The sequence below is a fragment of the Myxocyprinus asiaticus genome, chromosome 3 (assembly GCF_019703515.2).
Source record: "Myxocyprinus asiaticus isolate MX2 ecotype Aquarium Trade chromosome 3, UBuf_Myxa_2, whole genome shotgun sequence".
Taxonomy (NCBI): domain Eukaryota; kingdom Metazoa; phylum Chordata; class Actinopteri; order Cypriniformes; family Catostomidae; genus Myxocyprinus; species Myxocyprinus asiaticus.
Window position 1 is genome coordinate 5,426,079 of NC_059346.1, and position 23,626 is coordinate 5,449,704.

Below are 23,626 nucleotides of genomic sequence, written 5' to 3' on the forward strand. Positions count from 1 at the left end.
TCTCAGGAGATTTGTCTGGGCTTCACTTGCACTTCACCAGCTTCTATGGACTCTCATCTGAGTGCTCCAGACTTCCACAATGCACACATTCCCCATACGAACACACTCTTCACTTGCCCGTGGCGGCTCGCTGGTTCTCTGACTTCTTCAGCCGGCGCAGGGTGCGCCTTGACTTGACTTTTGAGAACATGTGAATAAATACTGTTGAACTCTCTCTCTCTCTGCTTTTGGGTCCTTTATCCTCCCCACTCCCCAACCGTGACACTGTAGACTGTAAATAAACTCTGACATAGATGCTGCAGGTCCACGATGCTCAGGGAACAGGAGATGATATCACTGAGCATCTGGGTGTCAGGAGAGAGGTCTGAATTGTGTCTAAATGTTATTATGGGATGAGAAATGATGGAAATCACTGATTGAAGTCTCACTTTCTATTTACTGTTTTCACACTATGGTAGACTATGGTGGTCCTAAATTGTATTTGTACATTTTAAGTCACACTTGTTTGAATATCACTGCATTAAATAACAAAATATCAGAACCAAGTAGTATTGGCAAATATATGCTGCTAAAGCTTTCCTCAGAACTAACTTCACTTTTCTGGGCCATTTTTGCAATGAATTTTTGCAACTAAAAGTCACTTCCTCTCAAGTTCACACAGGTGTCCTAGCAGAGTAACCACATGTAAGTTCATTACATTAACTATAGACATGTTCCACTAACATTTGACAACCAGAATGTGTCACAATAATTGTCTTCATTTTGAACAGTAGGCTATACCTATTGTTTTTTTTTATTATTATTATTATTATTATTTAAAAACTGTTAAGATTCTTTTTGTTTGAAAACTTGTGCTTGTGACATCTTTGTTTGAAATCTTTTTTGATATTTTTAATGCAATGACATTCATGAATTTAAAGGAGTGCTCTGGGTTCAATACAAGTCAAACTCAATTAGCAGCATTTGTGGCATAATGTTGTTTACCACAGAATTTAAAAAACAACTGTGGTTACAAAAAAGCACTTACAATGAAAGTGAATGGGGCCAGTCCATAAATATTAAAATACACAGTTTCACAATTGTAGCCACAAGACATAAACATCATACGTGTTAACATGATTTAGTGTGATGATTTATGTGTTTTTTTGTTGTTGTTGTTGTTGTTGTTGTTTTAAATAAATGTGGGATGAGTCGAAAAAAAATTCTGTGGTAATCAACATTATGCCACAAATGCTGTTAACTTGTATTGAACTTAGAATATTCCATTAAGTGTAAAGATTTTTTTGTAAAATCACTGTATATTCACCTAAAAGTCTATAATACTAAATAAATCCAATATAAGATTACTTCAATATGCAGTTATACATACAATTCTGGAAGGTGCCGTTAGTGATTGTTAATATCCATCCATCCATCCATCCATCTTCTATAGCCGCTTGTCCTATGTAGGTCAATGATTGTTAATATGTTAAATTAAATTAATTCTGCAAAACAAAAGAATGCCAGTCCAGAAGTGTATTTGTGTGTGTGTGTGTGTGTGTGTGTGTGTGAAAGAGAGAGAGAGAGAGAGAGAGAGAGAGAGTGTGAGAGAGAGAGAGAGAGAAAGAAAGAATCTGTTGTATACATTAAAAACTGAGTGATTTTCAAAGCCAGACCTCCAACTGTGAGTAAAACAAGTGTTAGGCAGCTGAGAGACTTATATACACACCACAATACTCTACACACACTACCAAACGAGAAACACACACACGCAAACACCTGGCTTCCCATTTGGCAGACCATTACTTGGATCAAGATATGAGTTTTGCTTTGAAGTCTGATGGTAAAGTCCAACGTACTGAACAATGTACAGAAACATCCCATAGAATAGACAAATCACTAGTGATGTACCAATATATTGGCCGATAAAAGCAATTATGTGACACTGAAATATTATGGGTTTTCTCCCCAATTTGGAATGCCCAATTCCCAATGCGCTCTTAGTCCTCGTGGTGGCGTAGTGACTCGCCTCAATCTGGGTGGCGGAGGACGAATCTCAGTTGCCTTCTCGTCTGAGACCGTCAATCCATGCATCTTATCACGTGGCTTGTTGAGCGCGTTACTGCGGAGACATAGCGCGTGTGGAGGCTTCACGTTATTCTCCGCGGCATCCATGCACAACTCACCACGCACCCCACCGAGAGCGAGAACCACATTATAGTGACCACGAGGAGGTTACCCCATATGACTCTACCCTCCATAGCAACCGGGCCAATTTGGTTGCTTAGGAGACCTGGCTGGAGTCACTCAGCACACCCTGGATTCGAACTTGCGACTCCAGGGATGATTTGAAATATTATGTTTAAAATATAATAATAATGTGCTTTTGTTTCAATGTTTAGTTTATAACTGAGGCCAGTTACTCTAAAACATGAAACACATGACATGGAGACATAGAGAATAAAGTTCATAAAATTTCTTTAGAAGTCTTGTAATAATCAGACATTTGAAACAAGGTAGCATAAAAAAAGCAGAATCACCAAACTATCGGTATCGGTATTGGCAGATGTTGATCGGATATCATATCGGCACACAAATTTTGTATTGGTGCATCCCTACAAATCACAAATGAGATCTCTTTAATATTGCAATGTTTCGACAAGAAAGCAATGATATTACATGTAGATCATATGGAGATCATTACATGCTTAGAAGACAGCATTGCATATATATAAAGTATACTAAAAGTTTAATATACTAAAATCATATTAACATGTATAATGTCTTGTGGATATACTTTTGAAACAATGTGTTTTTTAATGTTTTTGGACAGGACCCATACATTTGTTTTTTAAGTAAATGAGGGACGAATATAATCAACATCATGACACAAATGCCGATGATTGAGCTCAACTTGTATTGAACCCAGAATAGATTCCTGAGCTATGAAAGAGAAACCTCTGAGCAATACAATGTTACTTTAAAACAGGACTGCATGGAAATTCAAAAACAAACTTTGTGCGTTACAGAAATGCCCAAAGCCTGAGTCTGCAATGGCATGGAGCAAAAACAAATTTGCCATTCTGCAACCTGTCACAATATATTCTAATGTAAATGTTTATATTCCAAGAGAGCAAAGTTACCAGAAGCGAAACATGCTGCATTACAAATCTTGCATTATAAACACACAGAACCGCAGTGAGTAAATGTTCTGATTGTTGACACTCACCCAAGTTCTCATCCACAAGTCCCAGAAGTCCAATCGTGAGTACACATATCCAGTGCATGCAGGTCCTTAAGAGATCCATCTTCAGTGTGTGTGGTACTCCAGGGAGCGAGTGAATCCCTTGGCTGTCTACTCAACACACACTCTAGATCCGCCCGTGTGTGTGTGTGTGTGTGTGTGTGTGTGTGTGTGTCCTCTACAGAATGTGAGAAACTGCACACCCCACAGCAGCCTCAATCACGGCTTCACACTGACTGCCCAGTTAGAGAGAGAGACAGAGAGAGAGAGAGAGAGAGAGAGAGAGAGAGAGGGAGAGGAGGGCATTATTCAGAGTCTTACACACAGTAGTCTCTGTTTAGCTTGGACAAACTCCACCCCTCCCTGTGAAACTCCACCCCTTGCCTTTTTCACTATGCCCTCCCTCTGCCTTTCTACCAAACACACTGGCTATGGTTTGAATGCTGCCTACTATTTATTAAAAATTAACAGCATGCAGTATGCATTGATAAATGTGATGTTTTTTAACTCAATTTCTTGGATTTTGGTAGTTAGATCAAATAACGAGTCAAGAAGATGATTAAAATCGTATCTGATATTACCAGGGTCCTGTGATTTCCGCAAACGTGGACAAAATCAGGGAACCTGGTGTAAAATACAAAATCAAGGAATCCAGTAAAATGTGAAACATCACGGAATCGGGATAAAAATGTATTGAGTAATTGATGTTTTAATGCACAATTAATCCAATTAAAAACAAATACAGATGGGGACTGAAAGACTTTCTGCCAAAATAAAAGCTAAATTTAAATGGATGTGTAAAATTGAAGAAATTATGACAGAAATATCTTACTATAATAATAAAATGTTATATTCAATGTGGTACTACAGCTACTACTACTACCACTACTACTAATAATAATAATAATTAAATAATGATAATACCATATTTAAGCAATCTCCCGAGCAAGAGTGCTGTTTTAATTTTTACTGTTATTTTATGTTGAAAATGAATTGTTCTATTTTCATTTGATTTAATGAATTCATTTGATTAGACACCCTTTCAGTTAGGGATGCAGCGATATGATTCATTTTGGCCGATATGATATAGATTTTAACAAAAAACTATTGGCCGACACCAATAGTCATGTTTGTCATGTTTTGTACTGTATATAACAGAACATCACAAATTCATATTATGCACATGTTGGGCAGTTCCATGAAAATGTCAACCACATCATGGAAAAACAAAAAGTTTAACCCAAAGGAATAAAACACCCTTTTAAGTTCTATAGTGGTGTAATGGATAATTTAAAAAATGTCATCCGGAACGCTAGAGGGCGCCGCTTGCTTACATAATGCTGACTGAAGCTGGATGAAGTGCTCATTGCAGTCTATTTTTCAATTCAGCCTTTTAAGCTTTTGTAATCGGGCAAGACAATACTGTGATTTCAATCTTTACTCAATCAATCCTGCAGCCTTAATGGATACCATGCCAATGTCTCAGAACTTTCTGAGTTTCAAAGCCGGTTTCAAAGTGTTTTGGATGGTTTTTCCTCACCATGTATAGATAAGTGCCGCTTTCACAACTGTCACGTCTGTAACAACAGTTTTTCTCATTAATGTGAGAACAAGAATGATTAAAAATTAAATATCACATGTTCTTAGGAGTGCCAACCCTTTTACTTTCTGTGGCTATCATTATTTTTGGATTGTGTAAACTTTTACAAAGTGTGATGATAATTAATTATAAATGAACCATTGTTTTTTCGTATTGGCATTTTCATGCTTAAAACCGATTTGCCGATGGTTTTAATTTGACAATTAACTGGCCAATAAATATTGGTGGCCAATACATTGGGGCATCCCTACTTTCAATGATAAAATTTACTTACAGTTTAAAATATGGAATTCAGAAAAAATCAAACAGATTTCATAGGACCCTATGTTGCTACCGATTCATCATCAAGCTTGGAAGGTCTAGTTGAGCACAATACATTATGTATGCATCCGTACTTCAGAAATAGTAAAGTAGCATTATAGTATGGTATTTCAAATATGCCCATGACCACCAAACACCAAACAAAGAGATAGGAGGAGGGATCAGTTTTGATTGACAGTTCAGAACCAAAGAAATGGGTTTTGATTTGTTAATGTCTAAAAACATTCAACCCCATACAAAAATTATTATGGTAACCATAGTTTCCACCAACATATCATAGTTACTAATGTAATTGTTACTATAATAAAACAGTGGATTCTGAGTGGTTTTTAGCACATTTATATGCAGTTGCTAAGGTGTTCTGATTGGTTGCTTGGTTCAAATTCAGAGCCAACCAAGTCCAAGAGCCCACTGGCAAGTATCTATGATATTCTGGTCTCTAGATATGGTCCAGGTCCATTCTTTAAATGTAAGTCTGAGGGATTCTTCGCCCGTTTACATGTAACAAAAATAACAATAGTACAAATGGTGTGGAATAAGTTGCATGCCAATGTTTAATACTTAGGGTTAGGGGTTTGTTTAAATCCATAACCCTAAATATGCACAATAGTAATAGTCATGATTGCCCTAGCAGACACCACTAATTTAAAAAAACAAGAAAAAGAGAAGGATAGGTCAACTAAACCCTATTTCCTCTTTCTAAGGTCTCTGGATATGTAATCAACCAGTAAACCCATGGAACACACAGACACATTTCTCCAGAGCATAACGAGGTGTGATCGAGGTCATTTTTAAGCTCTCACCTCTGATCCTTCCTCAAATTTGTCCTAAGTTGACCTTTAACCTCTAACAAACTCTGCCCAAGTGAAGCCAAACCAAAACCTCCTTTCTTGCTCAGAAAGCCAAGAAAAATAAAAAGACAAACACACAAGCAAGTTCCAAAACCTAGTGAGCTGCCCTGCTGCTTACTGCCTGCATTGGCAGCTACAGGTGACTCGACTCACCATTGATTTTAATAGAGACTGACATTAGCATGTTGCTAAGCTAATAACACAATACTTTAATCAGCATGACTGCACTGAAATATTGGCTAAAATGTCAATTTAAATTAGATTGAACCATTGTATCAATATTTTTCATTTTTTAATGAAATAAAGTATGTATTTGGTTATCATTTCTCTTAACTTGTCAGTCATCTTGGATTAATTTTTTTACTGAGATTGTAACAATTCATTAAGGGAATGCCTTATTCATGAAGGACACAATACGTCCCAAGATTTTGGCCAAAACGAGGTATTTTGAATATCCGCAATAACCGAATAGTGTTGATGCTGTCACGATCTTGCAGAGATAACAGAGAGGCTCAGGACCCAAGCGCAGAGTAAAAATAAAGGAGTAAAGATTCAGGAGGGAATGGTTCAGGGAGTGGAGCCATGGAAGGCTTGGGCGGCAGAGCCGTGGAAGCCTCGGGCAGTGGAGCCGCTGAAGTCACAGAAGGTGGAGCCGCAAGGGGGCTTGGAGGGCGGAGCTGTGGAAGGCTTGGAGGGCTTGGGGGTCAAGACGAGACAGACGAGGCTTCAGGGACTGGCTCTTTGACTGTGGCAGGTGTGGGCGCTGGCTCATTGACCGTGGCAGGCATGGGCACTGACTGGTTGACCGTGGCAGGCGTGAGCGCCTGCTGCGGCAGGGGAATGGCCTCCGCGCCTGTGAACACATGCAGCGACTGGGGTATGGCCTTTGTGGCCGTGAGCACTGGCAAGGAAGGGGGAATGGCCTCCATGGCCGTGGACACCGGCAGCGGCAAGGGAGCGACTTCCGTGGTCGTGAACCCAGTCAGTGACAGGGGAATGAACACTGTAGTTGTGAGCATGGGCAGTGACGGGGTAATCACCTCCATAGTTGTGGGCACCAGCAGTGACAAGGAAACAGCCTCTGTGGCTGTGAGCACAGGCAGTGACAGGGAAACGACCTCCATGGTTGTGGGCAATGGCAGTGACAGGGGAACAGCCTCTGTGGCTGTGAGCACAGGCAGTGGCAGGGGAACAGCCTTCGTGGCTGTAGACTTTTGCAGAGGCAGGGGAACGGCCTTCGTGGCAATGGATGTTGGCAGCGGCAGGGGAATGGCCTCCATGGCCATGAACATTGGCAGAGGCAGGGGAACGGTCTCCATGGCCGTAGACGCTGGCAGCGGCAGGGGAACAGCCTCCATGGCTGTGAGCACTGGCAGTGGGAAGGAAACAACCAAACAAGGCAAACAAGGAGGTGGGGTATGACGTAAGACAGATGGAGAGGCGGCGATACAGAAACAAAACAAAGGCACGTGCTCTCACAAGAAAACAAAGCGCCCGAATGGCATGAGCACACATCACCAAGACAATAAGGCAATATAAGCTCATGCCAACCGACAAACAAGACAAGAGAATGTGTAGCAACGGCAAACAAAGCAACGCCACGCATACTCACACTAAACAAAACCTGAGCGCAAGCAACAGGTGACAAAAACAAGACAAGACACCTGTGCGAGAGTTCGGCCACACCCCAAAACCCGAAACCTCAGACCGAAGTGACCGAACCTCAGCACAACGTGAAGACAGCTCGCGACCTGGGCGCACAGTGCAATGCGAGGCGCACCCGTGTTTGCGAGAGACAGGCATAAACTATTGACGTGAGTGCATGCCGCCAAGATGACATAAAGCGCAATGCATCCACGTCAATAACAGTCAGAACATGGAGCATGAGTGTCCGGATCCCAACACAGACTGAAACTGAACCAGACAGGAAGTCAGGATCCAGACACCATGCTCCGGACATGAAACAAGACAGACCGAAGAGTGCACGGCAGGGAATTCAACAAAACCGTGCGCTCACACAATGACAGACAATGAAACACAAGACAGACATGGGACAATGATGCCACAGTCCTGTCAGACAAAAACCCAAACTGCCAGAGTGACAGGACAGTGACAGCTGCCTACAGTACCTTTTGGAACAGTCACATGCTTGCAATGCCTTACAGTCAACATGAAATCAAAACTGACCCTATTTACTTTATTATATTCTTGGTCTTATTGTGAACATTTTCACTGGTATCCATTGTGTTTGTTTTCGTAATCTTTCTTCAAAATGCAATCAATTGCTCCGCCTCTGAAACGACTTTCATTCTTTGGTTGACATCACGAAACCCTCTTATTTTTCTATTTTTCAACTTCTCACCTCCAACCACCTGAAATGTGATGTACTGTATTTTCAAATAAAGCAGGATATTCAACAGGATAAAAAAAGTAGGACAGAACTTGATTTTATCTATTTAGAATTGACTGGATTGTGAAAATGGCATGTTAAAATGCTGTCTATGTAGCCGGCCCACAAGGGATTAGGACATTAGGTGCAAAAAAAACAAAAACAAAAAGAGAAATTACTAAGAAATTTATTTGTTAACACTATACAATAAGGTTCCATTTGGTAACATTAGTTAACATGAACTAACAATGAACAATAATTATTAAGCATTTATTAATCTTAGTTAATGTTAATGTCAACATATAGTAATACATTTTTAAAATCAAGTTGTATATGTTAACATTAGTTAATGCACTATGAACTAACATGAACTAACAATGAACAATTGTATTTTTATTAACTAACATTAACAAAGATTAATAAATGCTGTAAACAATATATTGTTCATTGTTTGTTCATGATACCTAATGCATTAACTAATGTTAACAAATGGAACATTATTGTAAAGTGTTACCAACGATTTTTTGCAGTACAGAACTACAATGTATTTGTTAATTTTATGTCAGTGTGTGATGATCAAATGAAACATTTTATGTATCAAATCAGCAAACACTCATTCCCAACTAAAGCCAACAGCATGATGCAGTAATAGCAACGACACCCAAACTTACACCCCATAATCCGTTCCATCTGTTACCCGGCCCACACTAAAAACTCCGTCTTCCAAATGTTTGCTCCTGTTTTCACAGCTGACAGAAGATCTGTTAGTCTGTTAAAATAGTGTTTGTCAGCTTTTGGTGTGTGTGTGTGTGTGTGTGTGTGTGTGTGTGTGATGCCATTAGGAAAGCTGAGTGTGTTGTCACTGGCATTATGTGTGTGTTTGTCATAAGGTGAGGTGTTTATTGTCCGAACGTGGAGGTGTTAGGATGAGCAGCAGAAATAGACCTTCAGCTGTCTGAACAACACACACACACACACACACACACACACTTCCAAATACTCTGATCACCTAAATAGCACCAAAAACTAATAAAAGAATAATCAGTTTTAGCCTATAGCTGCTCAGAGAATGTGTGTCCATGTGTGTAGGTGTATGTGCGTGAGTGAGAGAGAGAAAGAGAGTGCTCTCTCTCTCTCTCTCTCTCAATGGTCAGGGTTTTGTGGAGAGAAAGGTCAGAGGTCAGTATAATGACTTGAAGAGTCTCAGTGACCCCACACCTGTTGATGATCATCCGTTTGGTCACATACCATGACACACCAGTGCTTCCGGCACTGCTGTTTAGCAATGGGCCTGTGCTGCTACTAAATTCACAGTGTGAAGGCAAAAAATTTTTGGAGCCAGCTCTGTTAAATGAATCAGTCAAACCTTTTAAAAAATCAACGGGACTGTGCAGCATCAGTCCACTACTGTGATCATCTCTTTAACATGCCAAGAGTGTGCTTGACTACACCATGCATCTGTATATACGGCAGGTTATTAGGGCTGGGTATTGATACAGATTTCCTGATTCGATTCCGATTCACAAGCTCTTGATTCAATTAGACTCCGATTCAATTCGATATTTATTCATATGGGTATATTTCAGTTATAATGTCCCTTTTGCTTACATTTGAAAGAAATTATCTCTCATCTAATGCTGTTAATTATACAGGGGACCTTCTAACTAGGTATATTATGAAAATATTCATTTTACTAATTATATTTTATTAGTTTTTCATCATTTTGGTCACATTTTTTTTTTTTTTAAATGATCAAATCAATGCATTCAATCAATAAATACGATATTGTATTTCATATATTATAATTTTTGACATGTTTATTGTTTAATTGCATAATTTTTACTATTTACTAGTATTTACATTGATTTGTTGAACACGTGCTAAAACTGGTACTGTCTCTTTAACAAAACCGGCTTTTCTGTAAAGAGCGTTTATAGATAAGCGTATGTTACTGACTGAGACATTATTCAATGACAAAGGTGTCACGTGGATCTCATCTTTGGACACACGTTACACAGAACGGTAACACTTTATAATAATGGTCCGTCATTAATAGGTAACTATGCAGGAATTAATGCAGGATTAATGAGTAGTCCTACATTAACACTTTAGTTACTACTATTAACTAATATGGAAACATGATTAACCAATCAGTAAGTAACAGCGAACTGATGACTGAGGTAGTTAACTGTTAGGTAATCAATAATTACTGAATTTGATTTTCCTCATTGAGAATTATTAACTAACTATGGCTAATTTAAAATAACTACTAATTAATTACTAATCAAAACATTAACATGTGTCTAAAATGTGATTGATTATGTTTTTATTTTGAACAAGATCATGCATGGGTTCTTTGCTGGAATTAATTTATGAATGTAACAGGTCGCTAAATCAAGGCTACAGTGTCTGGTAGAGTATCATAGTCAAGGATGTAACCACATATTCAGGATTGATGGGGACCAAATTTAATAATGTAATTATTAACCATGGAAAAAACCCATATCAGTAGACCAATATTATGAATATTGGAGGGGGGTGGTCATGTCCCCCGTCAATATCTATGGTGGTTATGGCCATTATCATAGTCAGCTTACCTTATAGAAATATAGGGATGTATGTGCCCAACCTGTGTATTCCTTGGGCTATCTCTTCTGTTCATTAAAAAATTATTAACATTGGCAGGTTTGATATTGCTGAAGGTCTTTTTTAAATAATTCTGGTAACCCATAAGTAATGAGTCAAGTGTTACCACAGAAGTATGAATGAATTACTAATGATTTGGACCATTATTTTAAAGTGAGGGTCATGGTAATGCATTATTAATTAATGAGATCTTACTGTTTTCTTCCTTGGGAGTTAAAGGTTATCTGGACCATTATTATAAAGTGAAAACACATTATAAACCATTAATAGTAACTGAGGGTGTTACTAGTCAGTTATTAATGAATACTCAAGTGTTTGTTCCTACATTTTATTCATTTAATCAAACAAATTATGAATCATTGAAATAACTGAACATAATTTCATAGGCTACAAACCATTAGCAGGATAATGCTTTTAATTGCTGGTGCTCACGGTAACTACATGTTTTAAAAGTCTCATCTCTTAACATAAAGTAAAATAATAAAATGATGTGTCTTAAGGACAAGTGTGTTGATCTCCACAAGACTCTCCAACAGACAGAAAACCATTGTGCAGCTATGAGGGCGATTCCATCTGTGTACTTCCACCCTAGACAGCCCACTTTGTAAATACGTAGTTTTTATCAAATTAATTTGACATGTTTCCTCCTTTGCCTATGTTCGGTCTGAACAGAACAGAATGTATGTTCAAGTTTACCGCGTGCAGGCGGATCGACGGGAAGGTGGAGTAAAATCGCACTCGCTCTTCTTTCAGTTTCAGCGCGAGCATTGAGTATGGTGAACCCTGATTGGATTGGAAGCTTGATGGACCATACACTCATTCTTTTTTTATTTATTTTTTTATTGGATCCTTTAAGTTACTTCACATAAAATTAAACACTTCTTGTAAGATTAACCTACAGTATCTATGAATAAAAAAATCATTTAAAAAATGTTTTTAAAAAAATAATAATGCGTTACCATGACCCTCACTTTAAAATAATTAGTAATTCCTTCATGTTTATGTGGTAACACTTGACTCATTACTTATGGGTTACCAAAATTATTTTAAAAAGACCTCCAGCAATATCAAACGTGCTGAAGTTAATAATTTGTAATGAACAGAAGAGATATCCCAAGGAATACACATGTTGGGCACATACATCTGTAAGCTGAGTATGATACTCTACCAGACACTGTAGCCAATGATTTAGAGAGCTGTTATTTTCATAAATTAATTCCAGCAAAGAACACACGTGAGGCGCATGTTTCTCTGAAGGTGCATTTCATGATCATGTTCACAATAAAAACATAATCATTCACATTTTAGACACATGTTAAAGTTTTGATATTTTAAATTAGCCATAGTTAGTTAATAGTTCTCAATGAGGAAAATCAAATTCAGTAATTATTGATTACCTAACAGTTAACTACCTCAGTCATCAGTTCGCTATTACTTACTGATTGGTTATTCATGTTTCCATATTAGTTCATAGTAGTAACTAAAGTGTTAATGTAGGACTACTCATTAATCCTGCATTAATTCCTGCATAGTTATCTATTAATGACGGACCATTATTATAAAGTATTACCCACGGAACAACTTTTGCTCTCAACATGCAGTGAGGATCTCGCTGCTGAATACTCCACCACTATACTACACAATTACTGGTGAGTGAAATGAAAACATTTACTAGCCAGTTGCCAAATATATACATTTTAATTGCATAGCGTGAAATGATGCATAATGCGAGTGATTTCCTCTCATTGTAGTAAAGGGTTGCGCCAGGTCTTTAGTTGCACATAGATTAAAAGATTGATCTTGGGATTTAAGAATCGATGTCAAGATTGTTCAAATGAAGATTGCGATGCATAAGAAAATTGATATTTTTACCCAGCCCTACAGGTTATTATGTTCATCTCCATCATTTGATCATTATTGGATGAATTACTTCTACCATGATCAATAGAAAATGTACACAAACATCAAAACTTAAATAAAATACCCACATAAGTGGTCTTTAACTACTACATACTATATTAACAACAGAGTCCTATGTACTATATTAAATACATACAATACAATGTATTTATTTTGTAACTACATGCTGTATTGCTAAATCCTCACAAGAGTCACATTTACTGCTACTGAGGTTGAGGAGTAGGTAGGTTTAAAAGTGGTTAGTGTTTAAAGTAAGGATTGGGTAAGGGTTAGGGGTAAGTTTAACAATTTATGTACAGATGTAATTAAATGCAGATACTTTAAATGTAAGTACAATGCAACAACACGTATGTATCAATGTATACAATGAAAGTACATTGTATCAGTGTATGTGAGTATATAGTAATTAATGACAATAAATAAAAAGTGGGCCAAAATTCAGTTTACCTCTACTTTTCCTCTAACGGTAATAGTGCAATGTTTATTGCGCAGTGCAAATAGCACAGAGTGTTGTGAATAAAGCGTAAATTATAATGAGCCTAATTTACATAGAAAGGAGGTGTGTTTGCATGGAAAGGAACAATGACAATGATTCAAATGACAATGACTTCATTTTAATCCTCATGATGCAGCGCTATTTCAGCTCTGACTGTGCCAGTTTAAACTAGATTGCAGGTGGTTAGTGAAAAGATTCTTTTAAATGAATTATAGTTTCATCTCTTCAGGAAGTCAGCGTATTCATTTATTGTTGTCTCTTTGCATTAAACTGGCATCTGGAGAAAGTATTTTAACATGAAAAATAATACAAACATCACATTTGCAGATCAACATTCATGCTTGTGTTCTTGTTTTGTCATATTTTCTCTCTTTTTATGGTTCTTTAAACTTTCATGTCTTAATTGGAATATATATTTAGCTTGTTGTCAACAGTGTTGGCTGTAATCCAATTACAAAGTGATTTAGTCAAAAAAGTAGTGCAATATATTACATTTTAAATTCTTGTTATCAGATTACAGTTTCTGACTTTCAATGAATTTAATTACTTTTAAGTACATTAAAGGGTTATGCTTATTTCTAATATATTATTTATGTAGAATACATTAATTATGGGCCTGTAACAAGTCATTGTGAAGGAGAAATGTGAGGTGTTGAGTGTACGACTGTGTGTAACAATAAACAAGAAATATAGACATTATTTTGAATTTGTTGAGTGAAAAAGTTTAGAAAGTAACTTAAATGTAAAGTAGAAATTAGTAATGTGATTACTTTTCCAATGAAGTAATTAGTAAAGTAATATGATTACAAATTTAGAGAAATAATTAGTTATTTGTAGTGGATTACTATTTTTAAATAACTTGCCCAAATCTGGTTGTCAATAGCTGATATTTTATTATTAAACAGGAACCATATAGAGCAGCAACACCACACAGATGGCGAGAGGGAGTGTGTGTGTGTGTCGGTGGGCTATGAGGGGAATGTGTTAGGGTTCAACATGGGTGAATGGAGCATAATCAACAGATCATGCAGGATGCTTCATATTTATTCTGCTTAAACAAAGACAAGCACACACACACTATCACACACTAACGAGGGCCATCGTGGCTCGGCTGCCACCTGGCTCATCGCTCCAATTAAGAACTCCCTAACGAGGTGCCAATTAGAGGGGAAAGAATGAACCAGACAAAAGTAAAGGGTCAGAGAGGGCAGAAAAAGTGAGACACAGAGACAAAAAGAAAACAAGGCAAAAAGGAAGTGATGGCAATTACACATGACAACAGATAAGGCACACAGAAATGTGTGTTTAGCCACTATTTTGTGTTTTCCTCATTATCGTAAGGAGTTGAATGAGCAAATGTTTGTAAAAGTTCCATTTGTGAAGTGTTACAGGAGAAAAATATTAGAAGCAGGAGACTTGACTTTTTCTATTTTATCTCATTGCTGTCTAGGAGAAACAATTGAGCTATTAATGAGATTCATTCGTTTTTTTTTTGTTTTTTTTGTTTGTTTTTTTCACACCTGTACATCTCAGAAATATTGCGCATATGGACCCTACTTTGAGACCTGATGAAAACCCCCACATATGCATTCCACTGGAGGTCAGGACCTCTGAACATGACCTTTGACCTTGGGATCAGTCAGAGTACTGTGAAAAAGCCGAATGCCTCTGAAAACATCTGAAATCCTGTCCGGAAGAAAAGACAGGCAGATGAATAGAGAAAAGAGGTGAAAAGAAGAGGTATGCACGCCATTAAGCATGTGTGAACATCTGTGAGTGTGAATGGTCTCATGCAGCCAGTCTAGTAAACATTGTACTGTAGTTTATTCTGGCCAGAACGGCCAACTTGGACAGCAAAACACCATCTGACTGACATCACTTTGTTCACTTTAGTTTTTAGATGACGTTTAGGGGCAGGCAAACCTGAAATGGATAATTCAACATTAACAGACTGCCATGGAAAACACTGAAAAATTTAGCAGAAAACGACTTTGTGCTCAGAATTTATGTCCGCCCAAAAGAAAAAATTCAAATGATTTCACAGACGTGTGGTTCTGCATTTGCCTACCCATACAAAATTTGCCTGATGCTAGAGTGCTCTGGGTGGGTGCCTGGAGGTTTCTAACTGGCCCAAGTCAAAAGTGCCCACACCCAAATCGCTACGTTTTTCTGGTCCCTCGATATGACTCAGTCTCTAGAAATGGGTCCCTCCTACAATTTAAGTCTATGGGATTTTGTGATAAATTAGGGTTAGGACTTTATTCAAATTATTTGTTCAAATGCTTACACCACTAATAAAACTGATGTATTTGTCAAATTTTGTATCGGCTGTAAAATATCTGCACTACTGGACTACATTTCGTCCCTCATTTTCTTTAAAAAAGCAAAAATCTGGGTTACATTGAGGCACTTACAATGGAAGTGAATGGGGGCCAATCTGTAAATGTTAAAATATTCACAGTTTTAAACGTATAGCCACAAGATTGTGTTGTTATGATTTTAGTGTGATAAAATCATTTACTAACCTTTTCTGTGTAAAGTTATTTCCAATATTACAACTTAGTTTCCATGACATTGTAAGGCCATACACCCTAAAACAACCATAAAAATAACTATTTAAACAACTTTAGAGCTTAAATAATATAATAATTTATAATGATAAAATAGTTTAACAGAAGAATTAATGTAAGTGCTTTTATAAATTATAAGCTTCATATTTCTGCCTTTAAACTTAGCAAAAATTGACCCCATTCACTTCCATTGTAAGTGCCTCAATGTAACCTCGATTTTTGCTTTTTTTAAAGAAAAGGAGGGATGAGTCAAATGTATTTTTTGTGGTAATCAACATTATGCCACAAATGCTGTCGATTGAGTTAAACTTGTGAACATTAAAAAAATTAAAATAAACCTTATCATTTTAATGTGCACACAAATTTTGTAACATTCTCATGAGCAATATACATCAGACAACCAGTGTGTGTGTGTGTGTGTGTGTGTGTGTGTGAGCAGGTGCTGGATTGAATCTAGAGGTCAGCAGTCATGCTTGAGTTCCCAAATATAGAGCGTCCGTGTCACAGACTACGAGATGCAGATCTCATATCACGCAGAGAGTTCGCCACACTCAACCCTTTCTCTCTTACTAGCGTCTTTATCCCACCCTTCACAGACTGTCATTAAGAGCAGTATTGTGTGTGTGTGTGTGTGTGTGTGTGTGTCATGATATCTTTCTGTTGTCTGTACACTCACCTGAAATATAAAACTACATCGAATACCCCAGCCATGACCTCTGACCTTTCTTCCTCTCTACAGATACAAGATTACTGCTCACTCTCTCTGATAGTACCGTGTGTTAGTGTGAATGTTTGCGCACATATAGGTTTATGGTGTACCTAAAGCTTCCGCGCTGATCACATTACCGTGGTATAAACATTACCAGTAACAGCAGGGTCTCGATCAGGCAGGACAAACAGTGAACGTATATGTAAGGTAAAGCTCTGGAGTGTGTGTGGTTGGGTTTACTTGCGCAGGTATCGCTGTCCTGCATGCATTATCTCCCATGAACTGTCGGACTTGAGCAGTCTAATTCTGTAGGAACACACACAGTACAACCCTTATACTTATATATTTATATTCAAACAGACCCAGAGTTTTGGTCCAATAATATAGATAAGTAATAAATACCATTCTATTTTACTTATTGATTAAAACAAACATTATTAGTCGTGATTGCTAAGGCAAGCATTCCTATTGCTATTGCTTATGCCAGAGACTATTTAGCAGAGATGGGCCATTTCTATTAAAATGAATGGGAGAAAATGGAACGCCCAACGGACAACAGATGTAGAAAAGAAGTCCCACGTTTACAGGTAAAAGAGCCAATCCCCTTTTACATACAGACATCGCCAGTCAATCAACTCAAGAACGTGCATTCGCATTAGCTACAAGCCGGGAAAACTGTGGGTATTTTAGCCCTATCTGAGGTAAAGAAGCACAAATTATGATTCCAGTGTTGTCAGATTTTACTGCTGATTAGAAATATGTCCTTTGATCGTAATCTTGACCAACCGTTTTTGAGATTTTGGTCTTTCCCCATTCAACTAGATAAGAGCTGCACTGTCATGACTGATAATAGCTTCCTGGAAGCGTTTCAAAGATTGCCAAAAGGTTAGGGTTTAAGGGTAGGGCAACCACCCAGAACACCCTAGCAACCAACCAGCATTGCCCTAGCAACTACCCAGAGCAGCACGGCTACCACAAAGCAATGCCCTAGCAGTCACTAATAACACCCTATAGCTTCATGCCGGTAGGTTTTGCACAGACAGGCACCACTGTGAAAATCCAATTACCCTGTACATTCTATAAAACAGTTAGAGGACATTTAATTAATGTGCATTCAAATGGTTGGAAAAGTCATGAAACTTTCATATATTTTCCTGTTCATCTTTGAATGTACATGAAATACTGATCTGTTAGCATCATGAAATGTTTGGTAATGACTTAAATTGTTATAAGTAATTGTATTGTTCAAGAAGTGTTTTTGATCATTCTTTAGATAATATCTATAGTTTGGAGGTCTCTCATAAAGGATTTTGATATTCTCTTGTTTTAATAATCAGTTTTCATTCATATTTATATTTCTAACATGTTATTACTCAAATCTTCTTCAGAAAATGACATGTTGACATGTTGTTAGCTGATTATTAGCTGCCTGATATCGATAAAACATATGTTTTCTGTGTCGACCAATCAGACACAGAAAACATATGTGAAATATAAGACATCGGACACAATGACATCAGCTCCAGTCACAAGTCAGTGTAATCAAATCTGTGAAGAGAAGCCTTTCATACACAGACAGAGAGAGAGGTGTTTAAGTGAGTTAGATGCATTAGCTCTAATTCAATTTGGGTCATAAAGTGTAGCGCAAAAACAAATATTTTTTTACATTCACAGCACTCTGTGTCTCACAGGCCCAATTTACTACACTTAAAACATTCCGCTCAGTTTATTCATGAATATGCATGGTTGATACTTGTATTTATAGGCTATTAAATATCATATATATATATTCTATTATATATATATATATATATATATATATATATATATATATATATATATTTAATTATCTACTGCAATGACATTCATACATTTTTAAGTGTGGCTTAAGTGTCCAAATAGTTTTTGGGGCCACAGTACATACATTTATAATACACTGAAACAGTGTAACACTTTCAAACACACATGAATAGAAAGATTGTTTTGAGCCCTCTCCAACTGTTAGATGCATTCCAAATCAACAATTGTGGGAAAAGAAAACAATTCCCCCACTTTCATGTGTCCAGTAGCGAATTCTCAGGGCCAGCAAAGCCTTCTCTGTTGGCCTAACATGCCAAATAAATAAATATTTTTTAATCCTTTCATTTTCAATCACCTTTTTGCCTATGTATTTTTTATTGCTTTCCACTCTTAATTAATCTACAAACAAATAGAGAAAAATGAAAAGTATATCCAGTCAGAATTTATTCCTTGATGCTTACAAGCGAAGCGTGACAAGCTGTTTCACAAAACGCAGCAGCGTGTGAGTCTGAGCTCCATGCTGTCAGGCCTTCAGAATTTCTACAGAATCCCTCAACAGTGCAAATGAATGGGCAACTAAAGTCAGACTGTCTGATTCATCAGCCAATCAGATTGATTTATTTGTTCTTGGTGGGTGTGATCTTTAGGATATGTCCCGGTCGAGGCCTTCTAGCTGGCCTTGAGTGACGCAATCATGCTTTAAGTGATGTACGTAATTCAAGAGCAAAAAGCATTAGATCTTACTGATGAGTCAGCTGTCATCACTGCTGGTATCGCCGTTGAGAAAGAGATCCTTATGGATTTAAAAACATGAGATGTTCTGCATGACCGTGTGATTGCTTAATTTATTAAACAGGAAAGGAGGACTGATTTTCACCTCAAGTAAATTGGTAAGTGCTTTTTGCATTGTTATAGCAACATCAGGAGTTTTCTAAGTGTAAATTAGGCTGCTTGAACATTCAGTGTCAGATCAAGTTTTGAAAAGTAGTGCTGCATTCGATTCAACTCGGAAAGTCGGATTTTACAACTTCCTACTAGGAAAAGTGCAATGGAATGCATCTTGAAGTCAGAATTACAACTTGTAGGCTCGTGCAGAAATTCTCAACTCTGATTTCGCCGAGATGCACGTGCATGATGTCACACAAACATGTGGACACTCAGGGAGATATACAAAGTAAGTGATAAACATTCACTTTATTAAGTAATATCGATAAATGAGTTTGTTTCCACATTACATGATATTAAAGCTTGTTTAACAAACGCCTGTAGAAACAAGTGTATAAAACATTATAATCTCTTTTGATAATCGTACACCTGAAGCACAAATGCTAGAGCTGCCGCATTGTTTATCAGTTGGGTTGCTAGGAGACATTTCTAATGAGAGTCAAACCCCTGCTAAGCTAACGGGAGCGTTGCAGTTCCAAATATCGGGGAATGGTCGGAGATATCAAGTAGGAATATCCCACATCCAACTTGAATGGAACGCAGAATAACCGTGTACCCTGACGAAACAAAATGTATTGCAAGCAACATTTAAATCGCAAATATTATTAGATAGATTCTTCCAGGTATTATAGACCTCCTTGGTAGATTCATATGAAAAATTAATTTTAACTGCAGTCATGCTGCAGTTAAAATTAGGCTTGCTTGAGCATTAAGTGTCATTTTAAGTTCTGGCTTTCGTGCGTGGACGTGTTTTTAAAATGTCAATTGGTATTACTAGTTAGCTGCGACATAATGTATGATGCCCAAAGGCATAGGGTGTCTTATTCATTGTGAAACTGTGTTTTCTTAATGGCATGAATCACACTGAAGGCCTAGACTTTAAATGCATGACCCGCCATTGCATGTGTCAGGTGTAAGATATCACTATTACCTTATAGTAGAATCACTGCAAAAAATAGACAGAGATTCACATTTACATACAGTTCAGAGGCAGATAGTTTACATACAGTACGGGCTTAAATATAAGGAACAGTCAACTTAATCTGATGTATGTTTTATCAGTTTTAAAGTGTCACTATGTAAGACACAAGTACAAAGGATGATCATAAAATATGTGCAGAAAATTCTTAGTAAATAAACGTTAAAATAATCCTGGGAATTTGTTAAAATAGAGGCACTCAAACACAAATGAACATAATTGCGATTATGACGATTAATTGTCTGTTTTAGGGCTATGACGATTAATTGTCTGTTTTAGTGCTTTCACGATTAATTGTCATATTTCTTAAGGTACATATGTGCTTCATACACTTTAAGAATTTTATTACTTTTCTCCCCAATTTGGAATGCCCAATTCCCAATACGCTTTAAATCCTAATGGTGGTTGCCTCAATCCGGGTGGCAGAGGACGAATCTCAGTTGCCTCTGCGCATCTTCTCACATGGCTTGTTGAGCGCGTTACCGCGGAGACCTTGCACGAGTGGAGGCTCATGCTATTCTCCGCAGCATCCACGCACAACTCACCATGCGCCCCACCGAGAGTGAGAACCACATTTTGGCGACCACGAGGAGGTTGCCCCATGTGACTCTACCCACCCTAGCAACCATGCCAATTGGTTGCTTAGGAAGCCTGACTGGAGTCACTCAGCATGCCCTGGATTCGAACTTGCGACTCCAGGTGTGGTAGTCTGCGTCTTTACTTGCTCTCTACGCCACCATGAGGACTTAGAGTGCATTGGGAATTGGGCATTCCAAATTGGGGAGAAAAAGGGGAGAGAAAAAAAAAACTGTTCTCAGTACAGTAAAGTGCCTTATTTTCATCCTACCTCCATATACTGCCTTCGTAGGCAGCATTTTCCAGTTTTCGGATGCAGCCAGTGAGTTGCCAATGAGCCAATACAATGCTTTGAGCACGTTTCACTCGAGACAAGAGCGCAAGCTGTCAATTGCTCATGTGATTCTCCGTGGCCATTCTGAGGAGAGATCAGACACGAGGTGCTCGAAAACTGCTCAAAAATGTTTCAATGAGAGTTACGGACGGAACTGAGAGTGGGATCCCGTGAAGGGCGACAGAAGAGTGCAGCATGTGCCTGTGAGGGGAGAGCTATAAGGGCGCACGCCTAGAGAACGACGCCGCACATGTCTCCATTAAAACACACTTGTAACTTATTAAATATGTATATATTTTAAAATATTGCACACTGTTTTGTCGAATCACAATTCATCTGACTTTTACTGGTGAGTTGATAAAGATTAGTTTATTCTCTATAATCTTTAGACATGTAGAACATATCCACGTTTGTGCATCAGTGTCTGTATTGGGTGCTTTAGGTGCAAACTTTTAATGTAGGAAACTTATCCAAGATGTAATCAATACTTGTCAGTCGTAGGCTATTCGACATGCAGGATCACAGAATAAAACACTGATGACAATAAACACCCTTATTATTATAATATAATTGAATAAAAGGTAATAATCAGCTATAAGTGATCACATATGGCTTTATTTAAATGTCTGAGTATGAAAACCATGACTCCGGGATGTTAGAATTACGTACTAGTGATGTCATTACGTGATGACGTAAAAGAACCGCGGAATCGTTTTTTTTAACTGGTTCATGGAAAGAACTGTCTGAAAGAACCAGTTCGTGGAAATGAATCGGAATTCCCGTCACTACTAGAAACTGCAATGGCAAGATATACAGTGAAAAAAAAGTGTTAAATATTTGTCTGTTCTCACCCAAAAACAATTTAATCGCTGCAGAAGTTATGTCTTAAACCACTGGAGTCATAAATATTTAAGATTAGAGGTTTGTTTAAATCCCTTATTCTAACAGTAAGTGATGGTAATATTGATGCTTGCCTTTGCAAACACCAATTAATTAAGCAGTAAAAATTCTCTGCACAAAACTAGGTGCACTGTTAACACTGTAAAGATAATAACACACACACACACACACACACACACACACAAAACTTGCCAATACACAAACACACACCTCAGACGTGAACCACAGGGGAAAGACATAACAGTGCATTGGCTTTTACGGCTGTCCCGTTTGGCAGTTGGGTAAAATATTCCAGAGCTAAAATTAGTAGCAAAGCACAAAGACCCTCATTGAAAAGAGTGTCTGGCAGGGAGCACGAAATCACAGCAAACCTGTCCAAACGCCGTAAGAACGCTCGACAGCTCCCGATACTTTACCACAAGACCACAACGCCAGATAACATACTTCCCGAAAGTGAGGTGAATCTGATAGTGTCCTAATCAGACATGGTTTAGACTCAGAATCCATCTGATGAAGTGGTCTCGCTGTAATCCTTAAAGCCGGAACACCAGTCACCTTGGAAACTCCAAGGATTCCCTCAGAGCTCTCTCTCTCTGTGTGTGTGTGTGTGTGTGTGTGTGTGTGTGTGTGTGTGTGTCTCGCAGACATCTCTATTTCAGTGCGAGTCACTGAAGGTTATTCTCAAATCTCTTCTTTCACTCCAAGCTTTATCACACACAGAAAAGCAGTCAGTGTGCTGAAAGCTGCTATTGTTCATAAACAGGAGAGCAGATACTTCAGAACAATAGAGGCCATCAGCAATACTTCACTACACCACTGATATACCAGCCTATTACACACTACAAACTAGTTGTCGACTGATATCGGTGGCAATAGCTTTAAAGGGATAGTTCACCTAAAAATAAAAATAAAACAATGTATCATTTACTCGTCTCACCCTCATGTCATCCCAAATGTGTATAACTTTATTTTTCTGTAGAAAACAAAGATTTTTAGAAGAATATCTCAGCTCTGTAGGTCCATACAATGCAAGTGAATGGTGATCAGGCCTTTGAAGCTCCAAAATACAATGAGAAAGGAATTACATTTTGGTCTGTTCTCACCCAAAACAAACTGGATCGCTTCACAAGACATTGATTAAATCACTGGAGTATGATGGATTATGTTTATGCTGACTTTATCTCTTTTTTGGAGCTTCAAAGGACTGATCACCATTTACTTGCACTGTACTGACCTACAGAACAGAGATATTCTTCTAAAAATCTTCGTTTGTGTTCTGCAGGAAAAAGAAGGTCATACACATCTTAGATGACATGGGGGTGAGTAAATGATGAGACAATTTTCATTTTTGGGTAAACTAACCCTTA

General features: G+C 37.9%; 1 protein-coding gene across 3 annotated transcripts in view; it reads right to left on the reverse strand.

Annotated features, from left to right (window-relative positions):
• Nucleotides 1–23,626, reverse strand: part of LOC127428834 (bone morphogenetic protein receptor type-1B-like) — a 74,236-nt gene that overhangs the window by 35,039 nt on the left and 15,571 nt on the right. The window contains exon 2 of one of the 3 annotated variants that reach the window (XM_051677475.1): nt 3,209–3,459. The exons of 1 other annotated variant lie outside the window; for it this stretch is intronic. In XM_051677475.1, coding sequence (XP_051533435.1) covers nt 3,209–3,287 — 79 coding nt within the window. In that variant the 5' untranslated portion in view covers nt 3,288–3,459. The remainder of the gene's footprint in view (nt 1–3,208; nt 3,460–23,626) is intronic. One more of the 3 variants, XM_051677482.1, reaches the window with a different exon arrangement.